Here is a 27,425-nt window from a genome sequence, read left to right on the forward strand (position 1 = left end):
GGTCCTTTGGGAGTAACTGGCACTTTAAGAGTTTAATAGTGTGGGCTGGCTCCTCCCTCTATGCCCCTCCTACCAAACTCAGTTTAGAAAATGTGCCCGGAGGAGGCGGTCACAGCTAGGGGAGTTCCTAGGAGTTTTCTTAGTTTTTTATTTTCTAGAGATAGTTAGGTTACAGGAAGGCTGCTGGCAACAGCCTCCCTGCTTCGTGGGACTTAGGGTGAGGGGGTAGAAACCAACTTTCTAAAGAATTAATGTGTCTCTACTCCGCTGACAGGACACTAAGCTCCTGAGGTTGCTGATTGCAAGTCCACGAGGCAATTGCTCTCTCCCGCAGCACTGCCGCCAACCCCTAACAAAGCCAGAAGAAAGTGGTGAGTACAGCGCCGGCATCCCGGTTATCGGGTTGCCGCCGCAAGGGTGGAAGCGCAGCTCTGACAGGCTGCACTCCAGGAAGGCTCAGCAACACACAGTGTAGGCGCTTTGAGGAGCGTCCTGAGCCAGCGCTGATAAACCCTACACTGGTCACACAGCTAACAGGGGCTAATCCCGCTGTTGACACTAAAATACTCAAGCCAGTATAAAGAATAAATGCGGGAAGCCGCTCGCCATTACAAGAGCGGGACTTCCTCTCAGAGCGGATCCAGCACTCACCAGCGCCATTTTCTCCCTGAAGATCATAAGAACTAGGACACTGACCAGGAGCGCTGCCCTCCCTATTAAGGTTAGTCAGCGCCGGGCTTTTATCATAACTGCCTACAGGGGCGCTGTGTGGCTGGCTCCTTATACTCTCTGAAGGTACTCTGGGGGAAACTGTGTCTGACATTTACCTGTGTGTGTGTAAGTGTGTATATTTACATTACCATGTCTAAGGACTCTGTGTCCTGTGCTGTAGAGTGTTTGTCTTCTCCTGAGGAGTCTATTTCATGTACTCAGGACTGCAATATACTTTCTGAGCAAGTTGTTGAACCCCTACTTAAGGGTTTTCCAATTCAAGATGGAGTATCTGATAGCAGTGATTTCAGATCTGGAGGAAGGTGCATTCCTAGTATCCCTGGATATCAAGGATGCGTACCTTCACATTCCGATCTGGCCACCTCACCAGGCCTATCTACAGTTTGCACTACAGGACTGTCACTATCAGTTTCAAGAACTGCCATTTGGCCTCTCCACAGCACCGAGGGTGTTCACCAAGGTCATGGCGGAGATGATGCTCCTCCTACGCAAACAGGGAGTGAACATAATTCCATATCTGGATGATCTGCTGATAAAAGCATCTTCCAAGGAGAAGCTGCTGCAGAGTATTGAGCTCTCAACTCAACTACTCTGGGACCATGGGTGGATTCTGAACCTTCCAAAGTCACATTTGGAATTGACAAGGAGACTACCCTTCCTGGGGATGATACTCGACACGGAAGTGCAGAGGGTGTTTCTACCAGTGGAGAAAGCTTTGGTGATCTAATCAATGGTCCGGGATGTCTTGAAACCTCCTCGGGTATCGGTTCATCGGTGCATTTGCCTTCTGGGGAAGATGGTATCCTCCTACGAGGCTCTACAATACGGAAGATTCCATGTACACTTTATCCAGCTGGATCTCCTGGACAAGTGGTCAGGATCGCATCTTCACATGCACCAACGGATATGCTTGTCGCCGAATGCCAGAATTTCACTACTCTGGTGGTTGCAAACTTCTCACCTGCTCGAGGGCCGTAGGTTCGGGATTCAGAATTTAATTCTTCTAACCACAGATGCAAGCCTCAAAGGTTGGGTAGCAGTCACCCAGGGGGAAAACTTCCAAGGAAAGTTGTCAAGCTAGGAATCGGTCCTTCCAATAAACATTCTGGAACCAAGAGCCATATACAATGGGCTTCTAAAAGTGGCTCATCTTCCGCAATATCGAGCCATGCAGGTTCAGTCAGTCAACGTCACAGCGGTGTCCTACATAAACAGGCAGGGTGGAATGAAGAGCAGGGCTGCAATGTCAGAGGTAACAAGAATCCTCCTCTGGGCAGAAAGACACGCGCTGGTGCTTTAGGCGATCTTCATTCCTCCGTAGACACAATCTCCTTCCAGGAGAATGGGGCCTCCACCCGGAGATATTCACAGAGGTAACACGCCGATGGGGTGTACCTCAGATAGAAATGATGGCCTCTCACCTCAACAAGACGCTTCGGAGGTACTCTTCCAGGTCATGAGACCCACAGGTAGTGGCGGTGGACGCCCTGGTGACTCCGTGGGTGTTCCAGTCAGTATATGTGTTCCCTCCACTTTCACTCATCCCAAGGATTCTCAAACTAATAAAAAGATAAACAGTTCCGGCGATCCTCATTGCTCTGGACTGGCCAAGGCAGGCTTGGCACGCGGATCTTCCGAGGCCTTTTCCTCTTCGCGAGGACCTTCTACTGCAGGGGCCGTTCGCCTATCACAACTTACCGCGGCTACGTTTGACGGCATGGAGGTTGAACGCCAGATCTTAGCTTGGAAGGGCATTCCGAATAAAGTTATTCCTACTCTGATCCAAGCTAGGAAGGGGGTAACGTCTAAGAATTACCATCGGATTTGGAAAAAGTATGTGTTTTGGTGTGAATCCAAGAAGTTTCCTACGGTGGAGTTTCAACTGGGACATTTTCTCCTCTTTCTGAAAGCGGGTGTGGATGTTGACCTACGCTTGGGCTCCATCAAGTTCCAGATTTCGGCCTTGTCTATTTTCTTCCAGAAACAAATGGCTGCTATCCCTGAGGTTCAGACTTTCTTGAAAGGAATTCTGCACATCCAACCACCCTTTGTGCCTCTTATGACACCTTGGAATCTTAATGTGGTGCTGCAGTTCCTACAATCGGATTGGTTCGAACCTTTACAGAGGTGGACGTAAAGTTTCTTACTTGGAAGGCGGTCACGTTGTTGGCCTTGGCTTCTGCCAGACGACTGTCAGAATTGGGGGCATTTTTGCACAAGAGCCCCTACTTTATTTTCCATGAGGATAGAGCTGAGTTCAGAATGCGTCAGCAATTTCTCCCTAAGGTTGTGTCGGCTTTTCATATCAACCAACCTATTGTGGTGCCAGTGGCTACTGACACCTCAATTACCTCAAAGTCCGTGGATGTCGTGCGGGCTTTGAAAATCTATGTGAAGAGAACTACTCATCACAGGAAGTCAGACGCACTATTTGTACTTTATGATCCCAACAAGATTGGGTGTCCTGCTTCTAAGAAGACAATTTCACACTGGATCAGGCTTACTATCCAGCATGCATATTCCATGGCAGGATTGCCAATTCCAAAATCTGTTCAGGCCCACTCTACCCGTAAAGTGGGTTCTTCCTGGGCAGCTGCCCAGGGTGTCTCGGCTATTCAGCTTTGCCGAGCAGCTACTTGGTCAGGGTCGAACATGTTTGCTAGGTTTTACAAGTTCTATACTTTGGCCTCTGAGGACCTCAAGTTTGGTCAATCAGTTCTGCAGGAACCTCAGCACTCTCACTCCTGTACTAGGAGCTTTGGTACATCCCCATGGTACTAAATGGATCCCAGCATCCTCTAGGATGTAAGAGAAAATAGGAATTGAATAACCTACCGATAAATCCTTTTCTCCTAGTCCATAGAGGATGCTGGGTGCCCACCCTGTGCTTCGTATTACTGCATTGTTACTTGGTTCAGTATTGTTGGTTCAGCCATTGCTGAATTGTTCCAAGTTGGTTAGTTCGGCTTTTTGTTATGTGTGAGCTGGTGAGCTACACCACTATCTGTGTACTTCCTTCTCTCTAAATATGTCCCTCTCCTCGGGCACAGTTTCTAGACTGAGTCTGGTAGGAGGGGCATACAGGGAGGGGCCAGCCTACACTATTAAACTCTTAAAGTGCCAGTGGGTCCCAAAGGACCCATCTAGACCGCATGGTACTAAATGGACCCCAGCATCCCCAAAGACTACGAGAAAAGGATATACCGGTAGGTAATTAAAATCCTATATTTACATCCCCATCATCAGTGTCTTACCTCTAAATCCTCAATAGTAATAAGGATGATGTGTGTACAGTAAGTATGATACAGAGAATTACATATCAGAATCTATACAGCTGCCGCCATACTTCTTCTCATACGTGTGCTACTGGCAGCAATGAACATCTGAGTGAGAGTGCAGGGATGACAGCAGAGTCTGATGAGAAAGAGATTGGATCTGCCTTTGCAGGGATGTACCACACCTGTCACCCCTGTTAGTATATAAAATAATAAATAAGAGGGGCGTGGTCCATCCAGACGTGCTTTCTGGAGATCGCCTCACTAAGTGGCTTCTTATCTACCCTACCTGATAGCTCTCAGCCGCCGCTGGGACCAAGACCCAATCTATTAAGTCCCCCACTCCTACTGCCCAAAAGCCGCTCGCTCCGCTCACTCTGGGCAACGTTCACTGCCGCAGCCTAGTGACGCCTATGAAGCCATGGGCTGTATTCTGAAGCTATGTGCGTCCAGTCTTTCCTGCACACTCCGGATACCTGACTTGAAGGCCCTTTTGGCTCAGACGGGAGTACTTGCTCTCCAGGTAACACAGGTGCGTAGCTCCCGCTACTGCTGGGGACAGAACGGGCTGCCCACAGTCACCGGAGCCCAGCGGTGATATTGGGGAGGGAGATGACTGCCATCTTGGATCCTGGTGCGTGGCTATCGCATGCTTTGCCTTCTGCCTTCAATAAGGTTTAATATAAATAAGTGTCCTGACAGCTGGACCGGGGTCACTACACTAAATTGAAGCATTTGCCTCGAGGTGAAACTACCTTCTATTTATATAGTACCACTATAATCTACTTCCCTGGAAGAAAAAAAGACAAGGCTGAGATTTGAACTTTTATGGAGCCTAAATGTAGGCCCACATCCACAACAGCCTGCAGGAAGTGCAAGAAATGTCCCAGATGAATATCCACAGCAGAATACTGTTGACCCTCACACCAAGAGACACATTTCTTCCATATGCAATGGTAATGTTTTGATGCGACCATCTGGCCGGATTGGAGCATAGTCGAGATAACCTTGCCCGGAATCTCTTTCCTGGCAAAAATCCTCCCAATATACTTCCATTGCATCAAACGTAGCCGTGGTAAGTCTGGATAGACGAACGGCCCTTGTGTAAGACGATCATCCTGAATTGGCAGAGGCCAGGGGCCTACGAGTAATAAGGCTGGAATGTCTACATACCAGGCCCTGCGGGGCCAGTCTGGGGCAATCAGAATTGCCTGAACCCTGTCCCTTTAAGTCCTTTGAGAACTCTTGGAATTAGAGGAAATGGAGGAAACAAGTACACCAACCGGTAAATCCACGGTGTCGCCAGAGCGTCCACTGCTGCGGCCTGTGGATCCCTAGTCCCAGAACAGTAACGCAGAAGCTTCTTGGTAAGTTGAGAAACCATCAAGTCGATTTGCGGGTAGCCCCACCGATTAAATATCTGCTGAAACACTTGCGGGTAGAGGCCCCATTCCCCCAGGTGCAGATCGTGTCAACTGAGGAAGTCTGCTCCCCAATTGTCTACTCCCAGAATTAAGGTGGCGGAAATGGCCTTGGGATTCCGCTCCACCCAGAGGAGTATCTGTGACACCTCCCTCATTGCAGCCCTGCTGTTTGGACCTCCTTGTTGGTTTATGTATGCCACAGTTGGTGCATTTTCCAACCATACCTGTATGACCTGATACTGAAGGATATAAAAGAGGTCAGCAGAAGGGCATTGTAAATCGCCCTGAGTTCCAAAACTTTTATCGGAAGGGAAGCCTCTTGATCAGACCACCTTCATTGGAACCGAGCCCCTAGGGTCACTGCACCCCAACCATGGAGGCTCGCATCCGTTGTCAACAGAATCCAATCCTGAATTCTGAAGTGTCGACCCTCCAGGAGGGAGATCAGCAACCACCATAAGAGGGAAATCCTGGCGTTTCGGTGAAAGGCATATCATCTGGCGTATGTGCAGATGTGACCCAGAGCATTTGTCCAGCAGATCCAGATGGAATGGTCATGCATGGTCTCTACCGTACCGAACTGCGTCGTAGGAGGCCATTATATTTCCCAGTAAGCTTATGCAAAGATGTACCAAGATTTTGTTCAGCTTCAAAATGGAACATACCATCGTCTGAATTATCTTTGCCTTGTCCATAGGAAGGAACACCTTCTGAGACACCGTGTCCAATATCATTACCAGGAACTGAAGCCTCTGCGTAGGTTCTAGGTGGGATTTCTGCAGATTGAGAATCCACCCGTGATCCGTGAGTAGTCGTGTTGGAAGGCTGATCTTTTCCATCAACTGTACTCTGAATATAGCCATTATGATATTGTCCAAGTATGGAACAATGTTCACTTCCTGCTTGCGGAGTTGTAGCAACATCTCTGCCATCACCCCTGATAACACCATCAGCAAGGCCTGGACCTGGTAGTGACTGTGCTGCAGTGCAAACTTGAGGTAAGTCTGATGAGGCGGCCATATTGGGATGTGAAGATACGCATCCTTAATATCCAGCGAAACCAGGAATTCCCCTTCTTCCATGTCACGCTTGGCTTGAGTTGGGGATCTGACGACTGATAATTGACTGAGGGAGCAGCTATCAGCAAAGGAAGGAAATGAGGTGGCTGAATGTAGTTCTTACTCATGGATTGAATACTTAGGCCTGAAGATGTAGAGGGGTAGGCAATGAGGACACTGACCGAGAACGATACACTGAAGAAAGAGGAATTCAGTTTTGAGACCTCAATCATACACAACGACTAGGAGAGAAGTCTGAGTGAATTCTGAAAGACGAAAGGTTAGTGATTTGTAAATGATGCTGAAGAACACTGAATGAAGAAGTGACTTGTGATTTGTAAACGATGCTGAAGAACATGGAATGAAGAGATGACTTGTGATTTTTAAACAATGCTGAAGAGAGGATCGCTGTGAGCACCATCAGCAAACGGAGACCCTCTACCAGATAGAGGGTCCAGTGGTTAAACCATAAGAGCAGGTGGACTGGGAGCAAAGGACTGCAATAACAGAACTGACCACCAGGCGGACACAACAGAACCAGGATACCAGGGGTTAACCTGGGAGCGCAGGGCACCTTACAGCAGCAAGTAACTTGAAGTACTGGCAACATAGCTAAGCATCAACCCCTTTTTTATAAGGGAAGCCTATACCGGATTGGCTGGAAGCGAACTGGGATACCTATTGACTTGGATTGGTCTCTAACATGGTGGCTCCGTAAGAAAGTTTCCAGATCTTGGTCGACTCTTTCAGTCCGTCCGTCAGTCTGGGGATGGTAGGCTGAAGAGAAGTTCAACTTGATTCCTAAGACAGAGCCGAGAGCTTTCCAGAACTTGGCGAGGAATTGAGGACCCCGATCAGAAACTATTTCCTGTGGAAGGCCATGCAAATTAAAAATCTATGAGAAAAACAATTTGGATTGCTGAGGAGCAGAGGGAAGACCGGTGAGGGATATGAAGTAAGCAATCTTCGAAAATCATTTCACAATGACCCAAATGGTGTTGTGCCTTCTGGAGACTGGCAAATCGGTTATGAAATCCATAGAGATGTGAGTCCAATGCTTTTGAGGTGTTGAAAGTGGATGAAGAAGACCTGAGGGAGATGTTCGTGGACTTTTATGTTGAACACACTTGGAACAGGCTGCTACAAATTCAAAGACATCAGTTTTAAGACGAGGCCACCAGTAGAATCGCTGAATGAACTTGAGAGTCTTAAGACCACCAGCATGACCCATGAAAGATGAAGAATGAGCCCACGTAAGCAATTTCCTGCAAAATATTGGTGCTATAAAAGTTCTCCCCAGAGGAGTTAGAGGAACAGTACGAGTTGAAGCAAATAAAGCCAGATTCAGAATAAACTGTTTCTCAGAGGAGTTGAGTGAATCACCCGTTTGAAAAGAACAAGAAAGTGCATCTGCTGTTAAATTTAATCTTCCTGGGCGGTTAAGAGTTTAAAGGACAACCGAGAGAAGAAGAGAGCCCACCTGGCTTGCCATGGGTTTAAACAACGAGTTTAAACAATGGGTTTAAGCCATCATGGAAGGACTTGGAGAAGACGGAATGAGAGAAGATTCTGAATGATCAGGACTGGGACTCAATGTTAGTTGATTAGGAAGACGAAAAGGTCTCAAGTCAGTTTGAGAGGTTTGCTGTTGAGGACGAGGTTTAGCTTTCTTATGAGATGATTTTCCAGTTCTGCCCATTCTTCAGCATAACATTACGGAGATTAGAGAACAAGGCCAGGAGGCCAGTAGCGACATAGCAGAAGTATTGAAGTGTGGAAATAGGGAGACATCAGTGAGCATAGACCCCCAGTGGCCATCGGTTACAGAAACATTGTGAGGTCAGTTGTTTATGGGTAATAGCAAGAAGATGCCATCCTTGAGCGGTAAAGTAATTTATAGGAGCCAGCAACTGGAGCCTGCTACTGTCCTGGACACATGGACTGTTACGCCGTAGCTATACTGAAGCCCCAAGAGCGCTAATTGGATCTTACGGGGATTGAGGGGAGCAGGAGGGAAAAAAAACCCAGCAGCAGTCAAACAGTATGGAGGAGGCAGTCAGCACAGTCTGCCACCAGAGGGAGTCGACAGAGCAGGAGTGGAGGCCAGGCAATAATAATAATTAAAGCAGTTCAGGCGACCACTTACTGCCCAGGTAGGGCCGCAGCGGCAGAAGTCCCTGCCGGAAATCACTGAGGCTGTAGTGAAGGGCTAGAAAAATGGTTTACCACCCTTTATCTTAGGCGCTTCTTAATAGATCGTCAGCTAGATGCTCAATCTCAATGTTTATAGGGATGATTGCCCCTAAAAGATGGAACATAACATAGACATAGCATAATACTGTGACTGAAATAAAATACACAACATGGGAATATAGGTCCAGACTCGTACCAGATAAGGTGGTCTACTGATTAGTAGACAAAATTCGCTTTGTATGGAGCGGATCACCGATTTGGAGATGTTCTGAGCCTACTTGCTGTATAGGTATTTTTCTTTATTCGACCAATTTAACATATGTGAAGGAAATGACACTAGGATAGTGTGTAGTGAAGGGCACTGATCATGGGCTGTCAGTGTCTGTAGCTCCCATGGAAGCGGCTGGTTTCAGGAGGGCATGTGGCTATATTATGGCAGGCAAGCCCAGATCAGAAGAAACTGGCCGGCTATGGTGGGAGAACCAGGTCAGTAATAAGACAGGAGAGGAGAGGTTCCAGGATGCAGTGGCACAGGGTAGCGTATGTGGCTGCACAGGAACCACACCTGTATGTCCTCTATAATTCACAGCTCCACCAGATTTCCCCCGTAGCACCATGGGTTACGAGGAGAGGGGAGATGCCGGGACACTGCTGGAGTGATGACAGGCAATCGCTCCATGTTTCCCCGCTGCCACGACTCAGGGCTTCAACGGTCGGACAGTAGGAGAAGGCAGGCTGCGGGCAGGTGAGCTGACTAACCTGACGTGTCCCTGCTGAGGCCACCAATCCCCGTAGTATGCACCACATCATATGCCGGGAGAGCAGCTCCGCTCTGTGTCTCCAGCCGCGGTCACCGCTGATCCCCAGTCAGCCTCTCCACATGACTCCAACAGCACGGCTAGGCACAAGAGTGGACAGGGCGCACAGCCATCAGTGAGTAGCAGCGCTACCTCACTGAGGTCTGGTCCGTGGTGGGATCCCTGCACAACTTCAGTCCGCAGCTTCGGATCCGGGAGTACGCCACAACCTGCAAAAGCCAAATGAATGGCTCCCCGGCTACGCAACCTACAAAACACACAGAGCCCGTAGGACAGCTGTAAAAGGCAGAAAGGACCTATATAAGCAGGAGCTCCTTTATCCTGCTTCCTGCTGCCTTTCCAGTCAGGCCACACTCCCGTGACATCATTTATTGATGTTGAAAATAAAAGTAATGTAGATTTTTGCACCAATCTAAGACTTGCGAATCTACTTTGGGAGCCACCTCCCTTTTTTTTTTAAAACAGTCCCCAGCAGGACGAGGATAACTGGAATTCCATTTCTTGGAATTCTAACTTCCTACTGGGCGTAAACAAAAAATTTCCATAAGCTGTTTTGGGATGTTTAAACACAGTTGCCTTAGTTTTTAACACAGGCTTTGCTGCCTCTTCTAAGGAAAGAATGACTTAGCACTAATTAGCTCAGGTATGTCCACTGAGCTGAGACCATCCGCAGTGCAATGAGTCATCATCCTCCAACGAATCCTCATCTAAATCATGTGTAGACTGTGAAGATGTTGTATCATGTCTATGTGATTTACTTACCACCAGCCTTTCAGGCTGCTTTTTTGAGAGGCTGACAATTCCCTAGGTGTATAAACCTCAGAATGAATGTTGCATGTAAAGGTTAATAGGGAAACCTATCACTGATATAGGAGCTGGTATAAACTGCTCAGCTACATTGGATAATGTCTGTGCAAAGTAGCCCATGAAGGTTCACCAGAACCTGTGCCTGCCTCACTGTACACGTGGGTAAGCGTTGTCTCGACCCCACGGGGAGTTGTTGGAGCGACTCTAAGGTGCGTATAAGATGCTTTTTAGAAAGATCACTCCAAAAAAATAGTAATACTAAAATAAAAAATAAGATTTTACTCACCGGTAAATCTATTTCTCGTAGTCCGTAGTGGATGCTGGGACTCCGTAAGGACCATGGGGAATAGCGGGCTCCGCAGGAGACTGGGCACATCTAAGAAAGATTTAGGACTACCTGGTGTGCACTGGCTCCTCCCACTATGACCCTCCTCCAGACTTCAGTTAGGATACTGTGCCCGGAAGAGCTGACACAATAGGGAAGGATTTTGAATCCCGGGTAAGACTCATACCAGCCACACCAATCACACCGTATAACTCGTGATATTATACCCAGTTAACAGTATGAACATAACAGAGCCTCTCAACAGATGGCTCAACAATAACCCTTTTGTTAACAATAACTATGTACAAGTATTGCAGACAATCCGCACTTGGGATGGGCACCCAGCATCCACTACGGACTACGAGAAATAGATTTACCGGTGAGTAAAATCTTATTTTCTCTGACGTCCTAAGTGGATGCTGGGACTCCGTAAGGACCATGGGGATTATACCAAAGCTCCCAAACGGGCGGGAGAGTGCGGATGACTCTGCAGCACCGACTGAGAGAACTCAAGGTCCTCCTCAGCCAGGGTATCAAATTTGTAGAATTTTGCAAACGTGTTTGCCCCTGACAAAGTAGCAGCTCGGCAAAGTTGTAAAGCCGAGACCCCTCGGGCAGCCGCCCAAGATGAGCCCACCTTCCTTGTGGAATGGGCCTTTACCGATTTAGGATGCGGCAGTCCAGCCGCAAAATGCGCCAGCTGAATTGTGCTACAAATCCAGCGAGCAATAGTCTGCTTAGAAGCAGGAGCACCCATCTTGCTGGGTGCATACAGGATAAATAGCGAGTCAGTTTTCCTGACTCCAGCCGTCCTGGAAACATAAATTTTCAAGGCCCTGACTACGTCCAGTAACTTGGAATCCTCCAAGTCCCTAGTAGCCGCAGGCACTACAATAGGTTGGTTCAAGTAAAAAGCTGACACCACCTTAGGGAGAAACTGGGGACGAGTCCTCAATTCCGCCCTATCCATATGGAAAATCAGATAAGGGCTTTCACATGACAAAGCCGCCAATTCTGATACACGCCTGGCCGAAGCCAAGGCCAATAACATGACCACTTTCCACGTGAGATATTTTAGATCCACGGTTTTTAGTGGCTCAAACCAATGTGATTTTAGGAAACTCAACACCACGTTGAGATCCCAAGGAGCCACTGGAGGCACAAAAGGGGGCTGAATATGCAGCACTCCTTTTACAAATGTCTGAACTTCAGGTAGTGAAGCTAGTTCTTTCTGGAAGAAAATTGACAGAGCCGAGATCTGTACCTTAATGGAGCCTAATTTTAGGCCCATAGTGACTCCTGCTTGTAGGAAGTGTAGAAATCGACCCAGTTGAAATTCCTCTGTTGGGGCCTTTCTGGCCTCACACCAAGCCACATATTTCAGCCATATGCGGTGATAATGTTTTGCAGTTACATCTTTCCTGGCTTTAATCAGCGTAGGAATGACTTCCTCCGGAATGCCCTTTTCCTTTAGGATCCGGCGTTCAACCGCCATGCCGTCAAACGCAGCCGCGGTAAGTCTTGGAACAGACAGGGCCCCTGCTATAGCAGGTCCTGTCTGAGCGGCAGAGGCCATGGGTCCTCTGAGATTAACTCTTGAAGTTCCGGGTACCAAGACCTTCTTGGCTAATCCGGAACAATGAGTATAGTCCTTACTCCTCTTTTCCTTATTATCCTCAGTACCATGGGTATGAGAGGAAGAGGAGGGAACACATAAACCGACCGGTGACTAGAGCGTCCACAGCTATCGCCTGAGGGTCCCTTGACCTGGCGCAATATTTTTCTAGTTTTTTGTTTAGGCGGGACGCCATCATGTCCACCTGTGGCTTTTCCCAATGGTTTACTATCTGTTGGAAGACTTCTGGATGAAGTCCCCACTCTCCCGGGTGGAGGTCGTGTCTGCTGAGGAAGTCCGCTTCCCAGTTGTCCACTCCCGGAATGAACACTGCTGACAGTGCTAACACGTGATTTTCCGCCCATCGGAGAATCCTTGTGGCTTCTGCCATCGCCGCCCTGCTTCTTGTGCCGCCCTGTTGGTTTACATGGGCGACCGCCATGATGTTGTCTGACTGGATCAGAACCGGTTGGTTTTGAAGCAGGGCCTTTGCCTGACTCAGGGCATTGTAAATGGCCCTCAGTTCCAGAACATTTATGTGTAGGGAAGTCTCCTGACTTGTCCAAAGTCCTTGGAAGTTTCTTCCCAGCGTGACTGCCCCCCAGCCTCGAAGGCTGGCATCCGTGGTCACCAGGACCCAGTCCTGTATTCCGAATCTGCGGCCCTCCACGAGATGAGCACTCTGCAGCCACCACAAGAGAGACACCCTGGTCCTTGGAGACAGGGTTATCAGCCGATGCATTTGAAGATGCGATCCGGACCATTGGTCCAAGAGGTCCCACTGAAATATTCTGGCATGGAACCTGCCGAATGGGATTGCTTCGTAGGAAGCCACCATCTTTCCCAGGACTCGCGTTCAGTGATGCACCGACACCTGTTTTGGTTTTAGGAGGCCTCTGACTAGAGACGACAGCTCCTTGGCTTTCTCCTCCGGGAGAAACACTTTTTTCTGGACTGTGTCCAGAATCATTCCCAGGAACAGTAGACGTGTCGCAGGAACCAGCTGTGACTTTGGAATATTCAGAATCCAACCATGCTGGAGTATCACCTCCTGAGATAGTACTACGCCCAATAACAACTGCTCTCTGGATCTCGCTTTTATCAGGAGATAGTCCAAGTATGGGATAATTAAAACTCCCTTTTTTCGAAGGAGTATCATCATTTCGGCCATTACCTTGGTAAATCCCCTCGGTGCCGTGGACAGGCCGAACGGCAACGTCTGGAATTGGTAATGACAATCCTGTAACACAAATCTGAGGTACTCCTGGTGAGGATGGTAAATGGGGACATGTAGGTAAGCATCCTTGATGTCCAGAGATACCATGTAATCCCCCTCTTCCAGGCTTGCAATAACCGCCCTGAGCGATTCCATCTTGAACCTGAATTTTTTTATATATGTGTTCAAGGATTTTAAATTTAAAATGGGTCTCACCGAACCGTCCGGTTTCGGTACCACAAACATTGTGGAATAGTAACCCCGTCCTTGTTGAAGTAGGGGTACTTTGACTATCACCTGCTGGGAATACAGCTTGTGAATGGCCTCTAACACAGCCTCCCTGTCTGAGGGAGTCGTTGGTAAGGCAGATTTGAGGAAACGGCGGGGGGGTAATGTCTCGAATTCCAGCTTGTACCCCTGAGATACCACTTGAAGGATCCAGGTATCTACTTGTGAGCGAGCCCACTGATTGCTGAAGTTTTTGAGACGGGCCCCCACCGTACCTGGCACCGCCTGTTGAACCCCAGCGTCATGCGGTGGACTTAGCAGATGAAGCGGGGGAGGACTTTTGTTCCTGGGAAACGGCTGAATGCTGCAGCTTTTTCCCTCTACCTCTGCCTCTTGGCAGAAAGGACGCGCCTCTACCTCGCCTGCTCTTTTGGGGACGAAAGGACTGCACATGATAATAAGGTGTTTTCTTTGGTTGTGAGGGGACATGTGGTAAAAAAGCTGACTTCCCAGCCGTTGCTGTGGACACCAGGTCCGGAAGACCATCCCCGAACAACTCCTCACCCTTGTAAGGCAAAACTTCCATGTGCCTTTTAGAATCTGCATCCCCTGTCCACTGCCGGGTCCATAACCCTCTCCTGGCAGAAATGGACAGTGCACTGATTTAAGATGCCAGCCGGCAAATATCCCTCTGTGCATCTCTTATGTAAAAGACCGCGTCTTTAATATGCTCTATGTTAAGCAATATAGTGTCCCTGTCTAGGGTGTCAATGTTTTCTGACAGGGATTCTGACCACGCAGCTGCAGCACTGCACATCCAGGCTGAAGCAATAGCTGGTCGCAGTATAACACCAGTGTGTGTATATATAGCCTTCAGGAGAGCCTCCTGCTTTCTATCCGCAGGTTCCTTTAGGGCGTCCGTATCCGGAGACGGTAGTGCCACCTTTTTTGATAGATGTGTAAGCGCTTTATCCACCCTAGGTGGTGTTTCCCAACGTGACCTATCCTCTGGTGGGAAAGGGTACGCCATTAGTAATTTCTTTGAAATCACCAATTTTCTATCGGGGGAAGTCCACGCTACCTCACACACCTCATTTAATTCTTCAGAAAGGGGAAAGACTACAGGTAGTTTTTTCTCCCCAAACATAATACCCTTTTTTGTGGTACCTGGGGTTACATCAGAAATGTGTAAAACATTTTTCATTGCCTCAATCATATAACGAGTGGCCCTAGTGGACATTACATTTGCGTCATCGTCGTCGACACTGGTATCAGTATCCGTGTCGACATCCGTGTCTGCCATCTGAGGTAGCGGGCGCTTTAGAGCCCCGGATGGCCTTTGAGACGCCTGGGCAGGCACGAGCTGAGAAGCCGGCTGTCCCGCATTTGGCATGTCGTCAAATTTTTTATGTAAGGAGTCGACTCTTTCGCGTAATTCCTTCCACAAGTCCATCCACTCAGGTGTCTGCCCCGCAGGGGGTGACAACACATTTATAGGCAACTGCTCCTCCTCCACATAAGCCTCCTCATCAAACATGTCGACACAGCCGTACCGACACACCGCACACACACAGGGAATGCTCTGACTGAGGACAGGACCCCACAAAGTCCTTTGGGGAGACAGAGTGAGAGTATGCCAGCACACACCAGCGCGCTATATAATACAGGGATTAACTAAATTATATCCCCTTATAGCTGCTGTATATGTATATTGCGCCTAAATTTAGTGCCCCCCCCCCTCTTTTTTACCCTTTCTGTAGTGTAGTCTGCAGGGGAGAGCCAGGGAGCTTCCTTCCAGCGGAGCTGTGAGGGAGAAATAGCGCCAGTGTGTTGAGGGAGATAGCCCCGCCCCTTTTTCGGCGGACTTTTCTCCCGCTGTTTTTTGTATTCTGGCAGGGGTAATTATCACATATATAGCCCCTGGGGATATATATTGTGATATATTTGCCAGCCAAGGTGTATTTATTGCTGCCCCCCCCTAGCGCCCTGCACCCTCAGTGACCGAAGTGTGAAGTGTGTATGAGGAGCAATGGCGCACAGCTGCAGTGCTGTGCGCTACCTTGGAGAAGACTGATGTCTTCAGCCGCCGATTTTCCAGACTCTTCTTGCTTCTGGCTCTGTAAGGGGGCCGGCGGCGCGGCTCCGGGACCGAACATCAATGGCCGGTTCCATGCGGTCGATCACTCTGGAGCTAATGGTGTCCAGTAGCCTAAGAAGCCCAAACTACCCACAGTTAGGTAGGTTCGCTTCTTCTCCCCTTAGTCCCTCGTTGCAGTGAGCCTGTTGCCAGCAGGTCTCACTGTAAATTAAAAAACCTAAATTATACTTTCTATCTAGGAGCTCAGGAGAGCCCCTAGTGTGCATCCAGCTCGAGCCGGGCACAGGATTCTAACTGTCTGGAGGAGGGTCATAGTGGGAGGAGCCAGTGCACACCAGGTAGTCCTAAATCTTTCTTAGATGTGCCCAGTTTCCTGCGTAGCCCGCTATTCCCCATGGTCCTTACGGAGTCCCAGCATCCACTTAGGACGTCAGAGAAATAGGATTTTAATACCTACCGGTAAATCCTTTTCTCCTAGTCCGTAGAGGATGCTGGGGTGACTTCAGAACCAAGGGGTTATAACAAAGCTCCAAAACGGGCGGGGAAGTGCGGATGACCCTGCAACACTGATTGACCAAACTTGAGGTCATCATCGGCCAAGGTATCAAACCTGTAAAATTTGGCATCCGTGTTTGCCGCCCGACCAAGTAGCCGCTCGGCAAAGTTGCAACGCCTAGACACCCCAGGCAGCTGCCCAGGAAGAGCCCACCTTTCTAATAGAATGGGCATTCACCGAATTCGGTAATGGCAATCCTGCCGTGGAATGAATCGTACCTCTGATCCAGCGCGCAATGATCTGCTTAGAAGCAGGATACCCAATCTTGTTGGGAGCATACAGGACAAACAGAGCCTCTGTTTTCCGAATTTGAGCAGTCCTTGCGACATAAATTTTCAAAGCCCTGACCACATCTAGGGACTTTGATGCAGAGAAGGTGTCAGTAGCCACTGGCACCACAATAGGCTGGTTCATATGGAAAGAGGAAACCACCTTCGGAAGAAATTGCTGCAGAGTTCTTAACTCCGCCCTATCTTCATGGAAGATCAAGTAAGGGCTCTTGTGAGACAAGGCCGCTAACTCAGGCACCCGCCTTGCTGATGCTAAGGCCAACAGTATGACCACTTTCCAAGTGAGAAATTTTAACTATCTCCTGTAGAGGTTCAAACCAATGTGATTGAAGGAACTGCAACACCATGTTAAGATCCCATGGTGCACATGGAAGTTGGATGGGCAAAACCCCTTTCACGAACATCTGAACTTCTGGAAGGGAGGCCAACTGTTTCTGAAAGAAAATTGATAAGGCCGAAATGTGGACCTTAATGGAGCCCAATTTCAGACATGCATCCACACCCGCCTGTAGAAAATGGAGAAAAACGTCCCAAGTGAAACTCTTCCGTTGGAGCCTTCTTGATTCACCCCAAGATACATATTTTCTCCAAATACAGTGGTAATGTTTAGATGTTACTCCTTTCCTGGCCCGAATGAAAGTGGGAATGACTTCTTCTGGAATACCCTTTCGGGCTAGGATCTGGCGTTCAACAGCCATACCGTCAAATGTAGCCGTGATAAGTCTTGATACATGCACGACCCCTCGCGAAGAGGAAGAGGTCGAGGATCTTCTATGAGTAAATCTTGAAGATATGGATACCAAGCCCTCCTTGGCAAGTCTGGGACAATGAGGATCGCCCGAACCCTTGTTCTTCTTACAATCTTGAGAACTTTTGGAATCAGTGGAAGTGGAGGGAAGACATACACCGACTGAAACACCCACTGTGTCACCAGTGCATCCACTGCTATTGCTTGAGGGTCTCTCGACATGGAATAATATCTCTGAAGCCTCTTGATGAGACGAGATGCCATCATGTGTACTTGAGGGACTTACCAAAGATCTGCCACCTCTGCGAAGACGTGTGGGTGGAGGCCCCATTCTCCTGGATGGAGATCATGTCTGCTGAGGAAGTCTGCTTCCCATTTTGTTCACTCCCGGAATGAAAATTGCGAGAACGCTTGCATGTTTTTCCGCCCAGAGGGAGGATTCTTGTCGCCTCTGCCATCGCCGCTCTGCTTTTTATTCTGCCCTGACTGTTTATATACGCCACTGCTGTTACATTGTCGGACTGGATCTGTACGGGTAGATCTTGAAGAAGATGCTTTGCTTGTAGAATGCCGTTGTAAATGGCTCTCAACTCCAGAACGTTTATGTGAAGATAAGTTTCCTGACTTGACCATCTTCCTTGGAAGCTTACTCCGTGTGACTGCCCCACAGTCTTGCAGACTTGCATCCGTGGTTACCAGGACCCAGTCCTGAATCTCAAACCTGCGACCCTGCAGTAGGTGAGCACTGTGTAGCCACCACAGTAGCAAATTCTGGCTTTTGATGACAGGATTATCCTCTGGTGCATGTGTAGATGGGATCCGGACCACTTCTCCAACAGATCCCACTGGAATACCCTGGTATGGAATCGGCCAAACTGCAAGGCCTCGAAGGCCGCTACCATCTTTCCCAACAACCCAATGCATTGATGAATTGACACTCTTATCTGTTTCAGAATTTGACCATTTTCTGGATTTCCAGTGCCTTTTCCACTGGAAGAAAAACCCTCTGTACTTCTGTGTCCAGAATCATTCCCAGAAAGGATAACTTTGTTGTAGGTTCCGATTGTGATTTTGGAATGTTTATGATCCAACCGTGTTGTAAAAGCACTGTCGGGGAGAGTGCAATGTTCTGCACCAACCGCTCCCTGGACCTCGCTTTTATTAGGAGATCGTCCAGGTAAGGAATTATATTGACTCCTTTCTGACGAAGGAGCACCATCATCTCTGCCATCACCTTGGTGAAGACCCTCGGTGCCGTGGAGAGTCCAAACGGCAACGTCTGAATTTGGTAATGACAATTCTGTACCGCGAATCTCAGATAAGCTTGATACGGAGGATAAATGTGATCATGTAAGTAGGCATCTTTTATGTCCACTGATACCATGAAATCCCCTTCCTCCAGACTGGAGATCACTGCTCTCAGAGATTCTATCCTGAATTTGAACCTTTTCAGGTATAGATTCAGAGATTTTAGGTTCAGGATTGGTCTGTCCGAGCCGTCCGGCTTCAGAACTACGAAGAGGCTCGAATAAAAACCTTCTCCCTGTTGTGAGAGGGGAACCAGGACAATGACTTGATCCTGGCACAATTTTTGTATTGCTGCAGTTACCACCTCCCTGTCGGGGAGAGAAACTAGTAAGGCCGATTTGAAAAAGCGGCGTGGGAGAACGCCTTGAAACTCCAGTTTGTACACGTGGGACACAATTTGTAAGACCCACGGGTCTAGGCCAGAATGAACCCAGAGCTGACTGAAAAGCTGCAGACGTGCCCTCACTCGAGCGGACTCCCGCAAGGGAGCCCCAGCGTCATGTTGTAGACTTGGCAGAAGCAGGTGACTTCTGCTCCTGTGATCCTGGGGACGCTGAGGACCTTTTTCCTCGTCCCCTTCCTCTACCTGCCAAGAAAGGGGAACCTTTACCCTTTTTGTATCTATTGGGCCGAAAGGACTGCATCTGAAAGTGATGAGGTTTCTTTGCCGGCGTAGGAGCATAAGGCAAAAAAGTTGATCTACCTGCAGTAGCTGCAGAAACTACAGCATCTAGCCCATCACCAAACAAGGCCTACCATTTATACGGGAGAGACTCCATATTTGTTTTGGAATCTGCGTCAGCATTCCACTGGCGAATCCACAACGCCCTCCGTGCCGATACTGCCATGGTATTGGGCTCTTGGGATCAAGAGCATCTATCTCTCATAGCTTCACGCATGTATGCTGCAGTGTCTTTTATATGACCCAACGTAAGGAGAACCTCGTCTCTATCTATAGTGTCAATTTCAGAAGACAAGTTATCTGACCACTTTTCAATAGCACTACTCACCCACACACAGGCAATGGTAGGCCTGAGTAGTGTCCCACTGGCCACATAAATAGACTTTAATGTAGTCTCCAACTTGCGTTCTGCCGGCTCCTTGAGAGCAGCCGTCCCAGGTGCAGGGAGAATCACCTTTTTTGTTAACCGTGACAGGGCCGTGTCTAAAACGGGGAGGGGGGGGGTGACTCCCACTTTGTCCTGTCCTCTACCGGGAAAGGATAAGTAGCCTGAATTCTTTTGGGGATCTGAAATTTCTTTTCAGGGTTTGCCCAGACACCCTCAAAGAGAGTGTTCAGTTCATGAGAAGGAGGAAACGTTACATTAGTTTTCTTTTCTTTATAGAGGTAAACCTTCTGCTGAGGTAAAGAAGGGATCTCCGTAACCTCTAACACCTCCTTTATAGCCACAATCATGTACTGAATGTTTTTAGCTAATTTTGGATCTATTGCCCTGGAATCACCAGTGTCGACACAGGAATCAGCGTCCGTGTCGGTCTGTATAACCTGAGCAAATTACCTCTTATGGGACCCAGAGGGATCCCCTGTGGATGAAAACACAGAGTTTTGACAAATCACATCTTCCACTGATTTTCTCCAGCTCTCTGCATGAGACTCAGACTTATCCAATCTCTTACTGATATGAGTCACACTATCACGTAATTCTTTCACCCATTCAGGCTCATGGTGTGCCGGTAGCGCCACCACATTACATCTGTGTCCCCATAATGGCTTCCTCAGGGGAAGAGCTCCCTGTCTCAAACATGCCACACAACCACACCACAGACACTCCGGGGCTTATAGGGGACAGACCCACAGTAAAATCTGTCAGAGGGATACAGAAGGAATTGCCAGCTCACAACTCAGCGCCAGTAATAAATTGTCTGTGAAACACAAAATGCCTAGAGCTGCAGCGCTTTTATAATTACACAATGTACATAGCACCAAATTTCACTGCGCCCCCCCCTGTTTTGCACCCTGATACTTGTTACAGCAGTGGAGGAGTACCAGCAGTCTTCTCTGCAGCCTGGAGGGAAAGAAAATGGCACTGAGCAGTGTGCTGTCTGTCTGAGGAAGAAGCCCCGCCCCCGTAATGGCGCGCTTTCACTCAGACTTAGAGAGACTCATGTTTATACAGGCGAGGGTAGGACTGTGCAGCAGCAACTTATGCCCCTAATCTGCCAGTCCTATAAGGGTTCATGCTGCCCAGGGCGCTCCCTCCCCCCCTGCACCCTGAAGTGCCTGTGTGTGTGGGAGCATGGCGCGCAGCGTTCCCCCCCGCTGCGCGGTACCTTTCTAGTCGTCCCGATGTTGAAGAGTCTTTTCATCTTACACTCTGTCTTCTGGCGCTGTAAGGGGGGTGACGGCAGGCTGTGGGAGTGAGCACATAGCCACAGCTAGCATTCAGTACCCCTCAGGAGCTAATGGTGTCCTGTCAGCTTGGAGCCATGAAACTCACAGAAGTTAGTTCCTACTTCCTCCCCTAGGTCCCACGAAGCAGGGAGACTGTTGCCAGCAGTGCTCCCCGAAAATAAAAAACCTAACCTAAGTCTTTTCCCGAGAAACTCAGTAGAGCTCCCCTGGAGTGCATCCAGTCTGCCTGGGCACAGATTCTAAACTGAGGTCTGGAGGAGGGCATAGAGGGAGGATCCAGTTCACACTCTGGAAAAGTCTTAAAGTGCCCATGTCTCCTGCAGATCAGTCTATACCCCATGGTTCTGAAGTGACCCCAGCATCCTCTAGGACGTATGAGAAATAAGAAAACTTATGGCTGCTAAAAAACAGCAGCCCTCTGACCATGGTCTGGCTCCTGCCGCACCAAACAAAAAACTGACGTGCACATGCGTGTAGATGGTGACACTAAAGTTACCGGGTGATCATTGTGAATGTCTGAGGTATTGATACAATGCAAATTTGTTGAGATATTGTTTCTTTTTCAGATGGAACCATGGGTCGTGCACGTGATGCGACTGGCAAAAGGGAGCCATTGGTTTTGACCGAGACCGGCATTTGTTTGTTGGTGATCCCTTGTAGACAGTGAGTAGTATCCATCTACAGTGGAAGAAGTATGGACACCAAGAATGTCAGCAGCGGAACAGTAGGCGAAAGTAGATCATGACAAATCGGGACCACAGGCATTTAGGGCGCCTAACAACCACCAATCGTTCCAAACGCATCAGGAACTGCACCAACAGTACAATGCCGGACCCAGCCAAACAGTCCCAGATCTGGTGAATTGGAGGGCCACGTGAGATGTGGCACGTCAGACTGGTGCTCTGAAAACCAATCCAAGCCTTTCGGCCACTGTTCCGCCGCTGAGAGCATACCTAAAGTTTAACACTAATGCGATAGCTGTTTTTATGGTAATTATTTTGAGCCATAGAGTAGGACCTGCAGTATAGTGGGTCCCTTGTCAGGCGCTGCAGGCTTAAATGCACTGAGCAATACATGAACTAAAACTCCACTGTTTATTATTGTTAGTTAATATAGTGAGTGCAAGACACATTAATGTATGTAGTAAGGCTACTGCGAGACCTTAGATTGAGCAATATTGGATCTGGCCATTACATTCCCTAAAGTCATAACCTCAGAACTGCACAGAGCAGGAACTATTATTCACAAGTAATTAGGAATGTGTTCATCATGAACAAGTCCACAATTACCGTCTGAAGGTTACACAATTAGTCTACACTGATATTTGAGAATAAAGCCTTTAACAGAAAACACCCCTGAAGAAGTCACTATTGACGAAACGCGTTGGAAGACACGCAATTTGGATTTAGAGTGAATTGGAGTGGATAAGAACAAGCCCACCCATGCAAGGGTGACAACAAGTGCAAAACGCTTGTCTTATGATTATACAGATATGTACTTGTGATAAGCTTTTAATCTGTTTTACTTGAAGTTCTAGATTCAAATTTCATTGTATTTCTGAATCTTATACGAATTGTATTTGGTGGGCTCAGGTCTACTGTATAGCAGGAAATATTTCATACCTGCATCATCTAACAAAATGCATATAAATTAGGCACTCCACAAAAAAACAATACTAATTATATTATATACATACATACATATATACACATTTATATATAATCACTAATAATAAACTTCTGCTTGTTACTTTTAATAACATTATAATAAGTGTGTAATAACTCTCTATGTGATATTTGTCAAGGATAGCCTTGTGTTAGAAACACCCAACTGAGAATAGGGCTGATGGCGGAGGAGGGTGTAGGATAAGAGATTGCTGTAGTGACTGAGCAATGAGAATATGTGACTTCTGTAATAAGTGTTTATTACTCACCTGTGCTGATATCTGTAGGGATGTCCTCCTCCTTACACTGCTGATCACCCCTCACATACGTCTCTTCTTCTCCCTCTATATCTTCTGCCTTTATATCAGTCACATACGTCTCTTCTTCTCCCTCTGTATCTTCTGCCTTTATATCAGTCACATACGTCTCTTCTTCTCCCTCTATATCTTCTGTCTTTATATCAGTGACATACGTCTCTTCTTCTCCCTCTATATCTTCTGCCTTTATATCAGTCACATACGTCTCTTCTTCTTCCTCTATATCTTCTGCCTTCATATCAGTCACATACGTCTCTTCTTCTCCCTCTATATCTTCTGCCTTTATATCAGTCACATACGTCTCTTCTTCTCCCTCTGTATCTTCTGTCTTCATATCAGTCACATACGTCTCTTCTTCTCCATCTCTATCTTCTGCCTTTATATCAGTCACATACGTCTCTTCTTCTCCCTCTTTATCTTCTGCCTTTATATCAGTCACATACGTCTCTTCTTCTTCCTCTATATCTTCTGCCTTCATATCAGTCACATACGTCTCTTCTTCTCCCTCTATATCTTCTGCCTTTATATCAGTCACATACGTCTCTTCTTCTCCCTCTGTATCTTCTGCCTTTATATCAGTAACATACATCTCTTCTTCTCCCTCTATATCTTCTGCCTTTATATCAGTCACATACGTCTCTTCTTCTCCCTCTATATCTTCTGCCTTTATATCAGTCACATACGTCTCTTCTTCTCCCTCTGTATCTTCTGCCTTTATATCAGTCACATACGTCTCTTCTTCTTCCTCTATATCTTCTGCCTTAATATCAGACAGACGTTCTATCTAAATAACCAAAAAATAAAGATATTTATGGTAAGAACTTACCGTTGTTAAATCTCTTTCTGCGTGGTACACTGGGCTCCACAAGGATAACATCGGGTGTAGAGTAGGATCTTGATCCGGGGTACCAACAGGCTCAAATCTTTTGACTGTTCCCAAGATGCACAGCGCCGCCTCCTCTATAACCCTGCATCCGTGCACAGGAGCTCAGTTTCGTTAACCAGCCCAATGCAGTAGCAGGTATCAGAGATGACAATCGCTCGTAGCCAAGTACACCGCACACTCCCACACAGGAAAGGGTGTCAGCTGCTAATGCCAATACCAACCCAAAGAAGCTAAGTGCGTCAGGGTGGACGCCTTGTGGAGCCCAGTGTACCTCGCAGAAACAGATTTAACAACATTAAGTTCTTACCATAAATCTCATTTTCTGCTGCGGGGCACACTGGGCTCCACAAGGATTAACATCGGGGATGTCCTAAAGCAGTTCCTTATGGGAGGGGAAGCACTGTAGCGAGCACAACAACCCAGTGTCCAAAGGAAGCATCCTGGGAGGCGGAAGTATCGAAGGCATAGAACCTTATAAACGTGTTCCCAGAGGACCACGTTGCCGCCTTGCACAACTGTTCAAGTGTCGCACCATGGTGGGCTGCCCAAGAAGGTCCAACCGACCAAGTAGAATGGGCTTTAATGGTAGCAGGAACCGGATGACCAGCCTGTACATAACCATGTGCAATCACCATTCTAATCCACCTGGCCAAAGTCTGCTTGGAAAACAGGCCAGCCACGTTTGTGAAAACCAAACAACACAAAAAGAGAATCAGATTTCCTAAAAGAGGCAGTTCTCTTCACATTGATACGGAGAGCCCGTACCACATCCAAAGACCGCTCTTTGGAAGACAACTCAGGAGAATTAAAAGCCGGAACCAATATCTCCTGGTTAAGGTGGAAGGAAGACACCACCATAGGCAAATAACCTGGCCGCATTCTAAGAACCGGCCGTTCAAGGTGAAAAATGAAATAGGGAGACTTACAGGATAAGGCACCCAAGTCCGATACCATTCTATCTGAAACAATCGCCAGCAAGAAGAGGACCTTAAGGGACAGCCACTTAAGGTCAGCAGAGGCAAGAGGGCTCAAACGGAGACTCTTGCAAGGCCTCCAAAACCACCAACAAGTCCCAAGGGGCCACAGGTGGCACATATGGAGGCTGAATCCGCAGCAAATCCTGAGTGAATGTATGGACATCAGCTAGGGTAGCTATCTTTCTCTGAAACCAAAGGAACAAAGCAGAGATGTGAACCTTGAGGGATGGCAGAGATGTGAACCTTGAGGGAGGCCAGACGCAGGCCTAAGTCCAGGCCCTGTTGTAGAAAGGCCAATAGTTTGGCCGTACTAAACTTCGAAATGTCATGATTATGAGACGCACGCCAAGTGAAGTAAGCATTCCAGACCCTATGGTAGATCAGAGCAGAAGCCGGCTTACGGGCCTTCAACACAGTTTGAACGACCACCTCAGAAAAACCCTTGGCCCTGGTAAACACAAGGGCCCTGAACGAGGAGGTCCGGTCGTTGTGGAAGTAGAAGGGGATGATCCCACGAGAGTCCCAGTAGATTGGAGAACCAGTGCCATCTGGGCCACGCTAGAGCAACCAGAAGTAGGTTTCCGCCTTCTTGCTTGAACTTCCGTATTACTCTGGGCAGGAGTGACACCGGAGGGAACACATAAGGTAGCTGAAAGTTCCATGGTATTGCCAGAACGTCCACGAACGTAGCTTGAGGATCCCTTGTCCTTGCTCCGAAAACTGGAACCTTGTGATTGTGTCGAGATGCCATCAGGTCCACATCTGGAAGGCCCCACTTGTCCACGAGGAGTTGAAACACTTCTGGATGGAGGCTCCACTCTCTGGCATGTACGTCCTGATGAATGAGAAAGTCCGCTTCCCAGTTTAGGACCCCCAGAATGAACACTGCCGATATGGCTGGCAGATGATGTTCCACCCACTGAAGAATCTGTGATACTTCCCTCAATGCCATGCGGCTTCGAGTGCCGCCCTGATTGCTGTACGCCACCGTAGTGGCATTGTCCGATTCTACTTGAACAGGTCTGTTCTGTATGAGATGCTGGGCCATTGTCAACGCATTGAACACTGCCCGCAGTTCCAGAATATTTATCGGGAGTAGAGACTACTCCTTGGTCCACCGACCCTGAAGAGAGTGCTTTTCCAACACTGCTCCCCAACCTCTTAGACTGGCAGCCGTCGTCAGCAGGACCCAGTTGGATATCCAGAAGGGACGGCCCCTGCACAACCGTTGGTCCTGGGGCCACCAGCTCAGTGACAGGAGGACCCCCGGAGACAAGGAGATCATGTGAAACCTGATCCGGTGAAGCAGGCCGTCCCACTTGGACAGAATCAACTTCTGCAGAGGGCGAGAATGGAATTGAGCATACTCCACCATGTCGACAGCCGACACCATGAGACCTAGCACTTGCATTGCCGAATGAATCAACACTTGCGGACGAGATAGGAAGCATTGAATCCTGTCCTGAAGTTTCAGGACTTTCTCCTTAGACAGGAACAACTGCTGGTTGTGTGTGTCCAATAACGCTCCCAGGTGTACCATGCTCCGAGCAGGAACCAGGGATGATTTCTTCCAGTTGATCAGCCACCAGTGGGCTTTCATGCACTGGACCGTCAGATCGAGATGACACAGGAGAAGATATGGGGAATTCGCCAGGATCAACAATTCATCCAGATACGGCAGGATCCTGACCCCTTGACGGCGGAGTGAAGCTGTCATGACCGCCATAACTTTGGTGAAAACTCGGGGAGCCGTTGTCAAACCAAAGGGTAACGCCCGAAATTGGTAATGTAGGTTGCCCACCGCAAACCTCAGGTACTGCTGATGAGATACCGCAATAGGAATATGCAGGAAGGCATCCTGTATGTCCAGGGAGACCATAAAGTCTCCAGGCTCCAAGGCCAGAACAATAGAGCGCAGAGTTTCCATACGAAAGTTGGGAGACCCGCACATGCTTGTTCAAGGACTTCAGATTGAGAATGGGCCATGAGGACCCGTCCGGTTTTCAGGACTAGGAACAGCATTGAACAGTACCTGTTGCCTCTTTGAGCTAGAGGAACCTGTACCACCACTCCGGTGGACATGAGGGAGTGCACCACCAAATGCCAAGTGTATGCTTTTGCCGGATCCAGAGGCACATCTGTCAAACAAAATCGATGAGGGGGACGATTCTTGAAAGGTATGGCGTAACCTGGAGTGACGACTTCCCTTGCCCAGTTATCCGAAGTGGTCTGCAACCATTCATGGGCAAAACCTAGAAGTAGGCCCCCCACCTTGGGATCCCCCAGTGGGAGGCACGCCCCGTTATGTGGCATGCTAGTCAGTTATGGAAGCAGGCTGATGGGCGGCCCAGGCACGCTTCGGTCTGGGCTTGGCAGGTCTGGAAGCACAAGCTTGCTTTGGGTACGCCTGACCTTTTGCTTTACCTGGAGTACGAAAGGACCGAGGGAAAGTACTTTTAGCCTTCTGTGCGGAAGGAGCCATACTAGGTAGGCAAGCAGTTTTAGCAGTAGCCAGA

At 48.3% G+C, this 27,425-nt stretch overlaps 1 protein-coding gene across 1 annotated transcript in view; it reads right to left on the bottom strand.

The window, feature by feature from the left end:
- LOC134994999 (neurofilament medium polypeptide-like) overlaps window positions 1-27,425 on the bottom strand; it is a 31,722-nt gene that overhangs the window by 1,500 nt on the left and 2,797 nt on the right. The window contains exon 2 of the mRNA XM_063951034.1: window positions 22,999-23,830. Coding sequence (XP_063807104.1) covers window positions 22,999-23,635 — 637 coding nt within the window. The 5' untranslated portion in view covers window positions 23,636-23,830. The remainder of the gene's footprint in view (window positions 1-22,998; window positions 23,831-27,425) is intronic.

Source organism: Pseudophryne corroboree, unplaced genomic scaffold, assembly GCF_028390025.1.
Source record: "Pseudophryne corroboree isolate aPseCor3 unplaced genomic scaffold, aPseCor3.hap2 scaffold_1352, whole genome shotgun sequence".
Lineage (NCBI taxonomy): Eukaryota > Metazoa > Chordata > Amphibia > Anura > Myobatrachidae > Pseudophryne > Pseudophryne corroboree.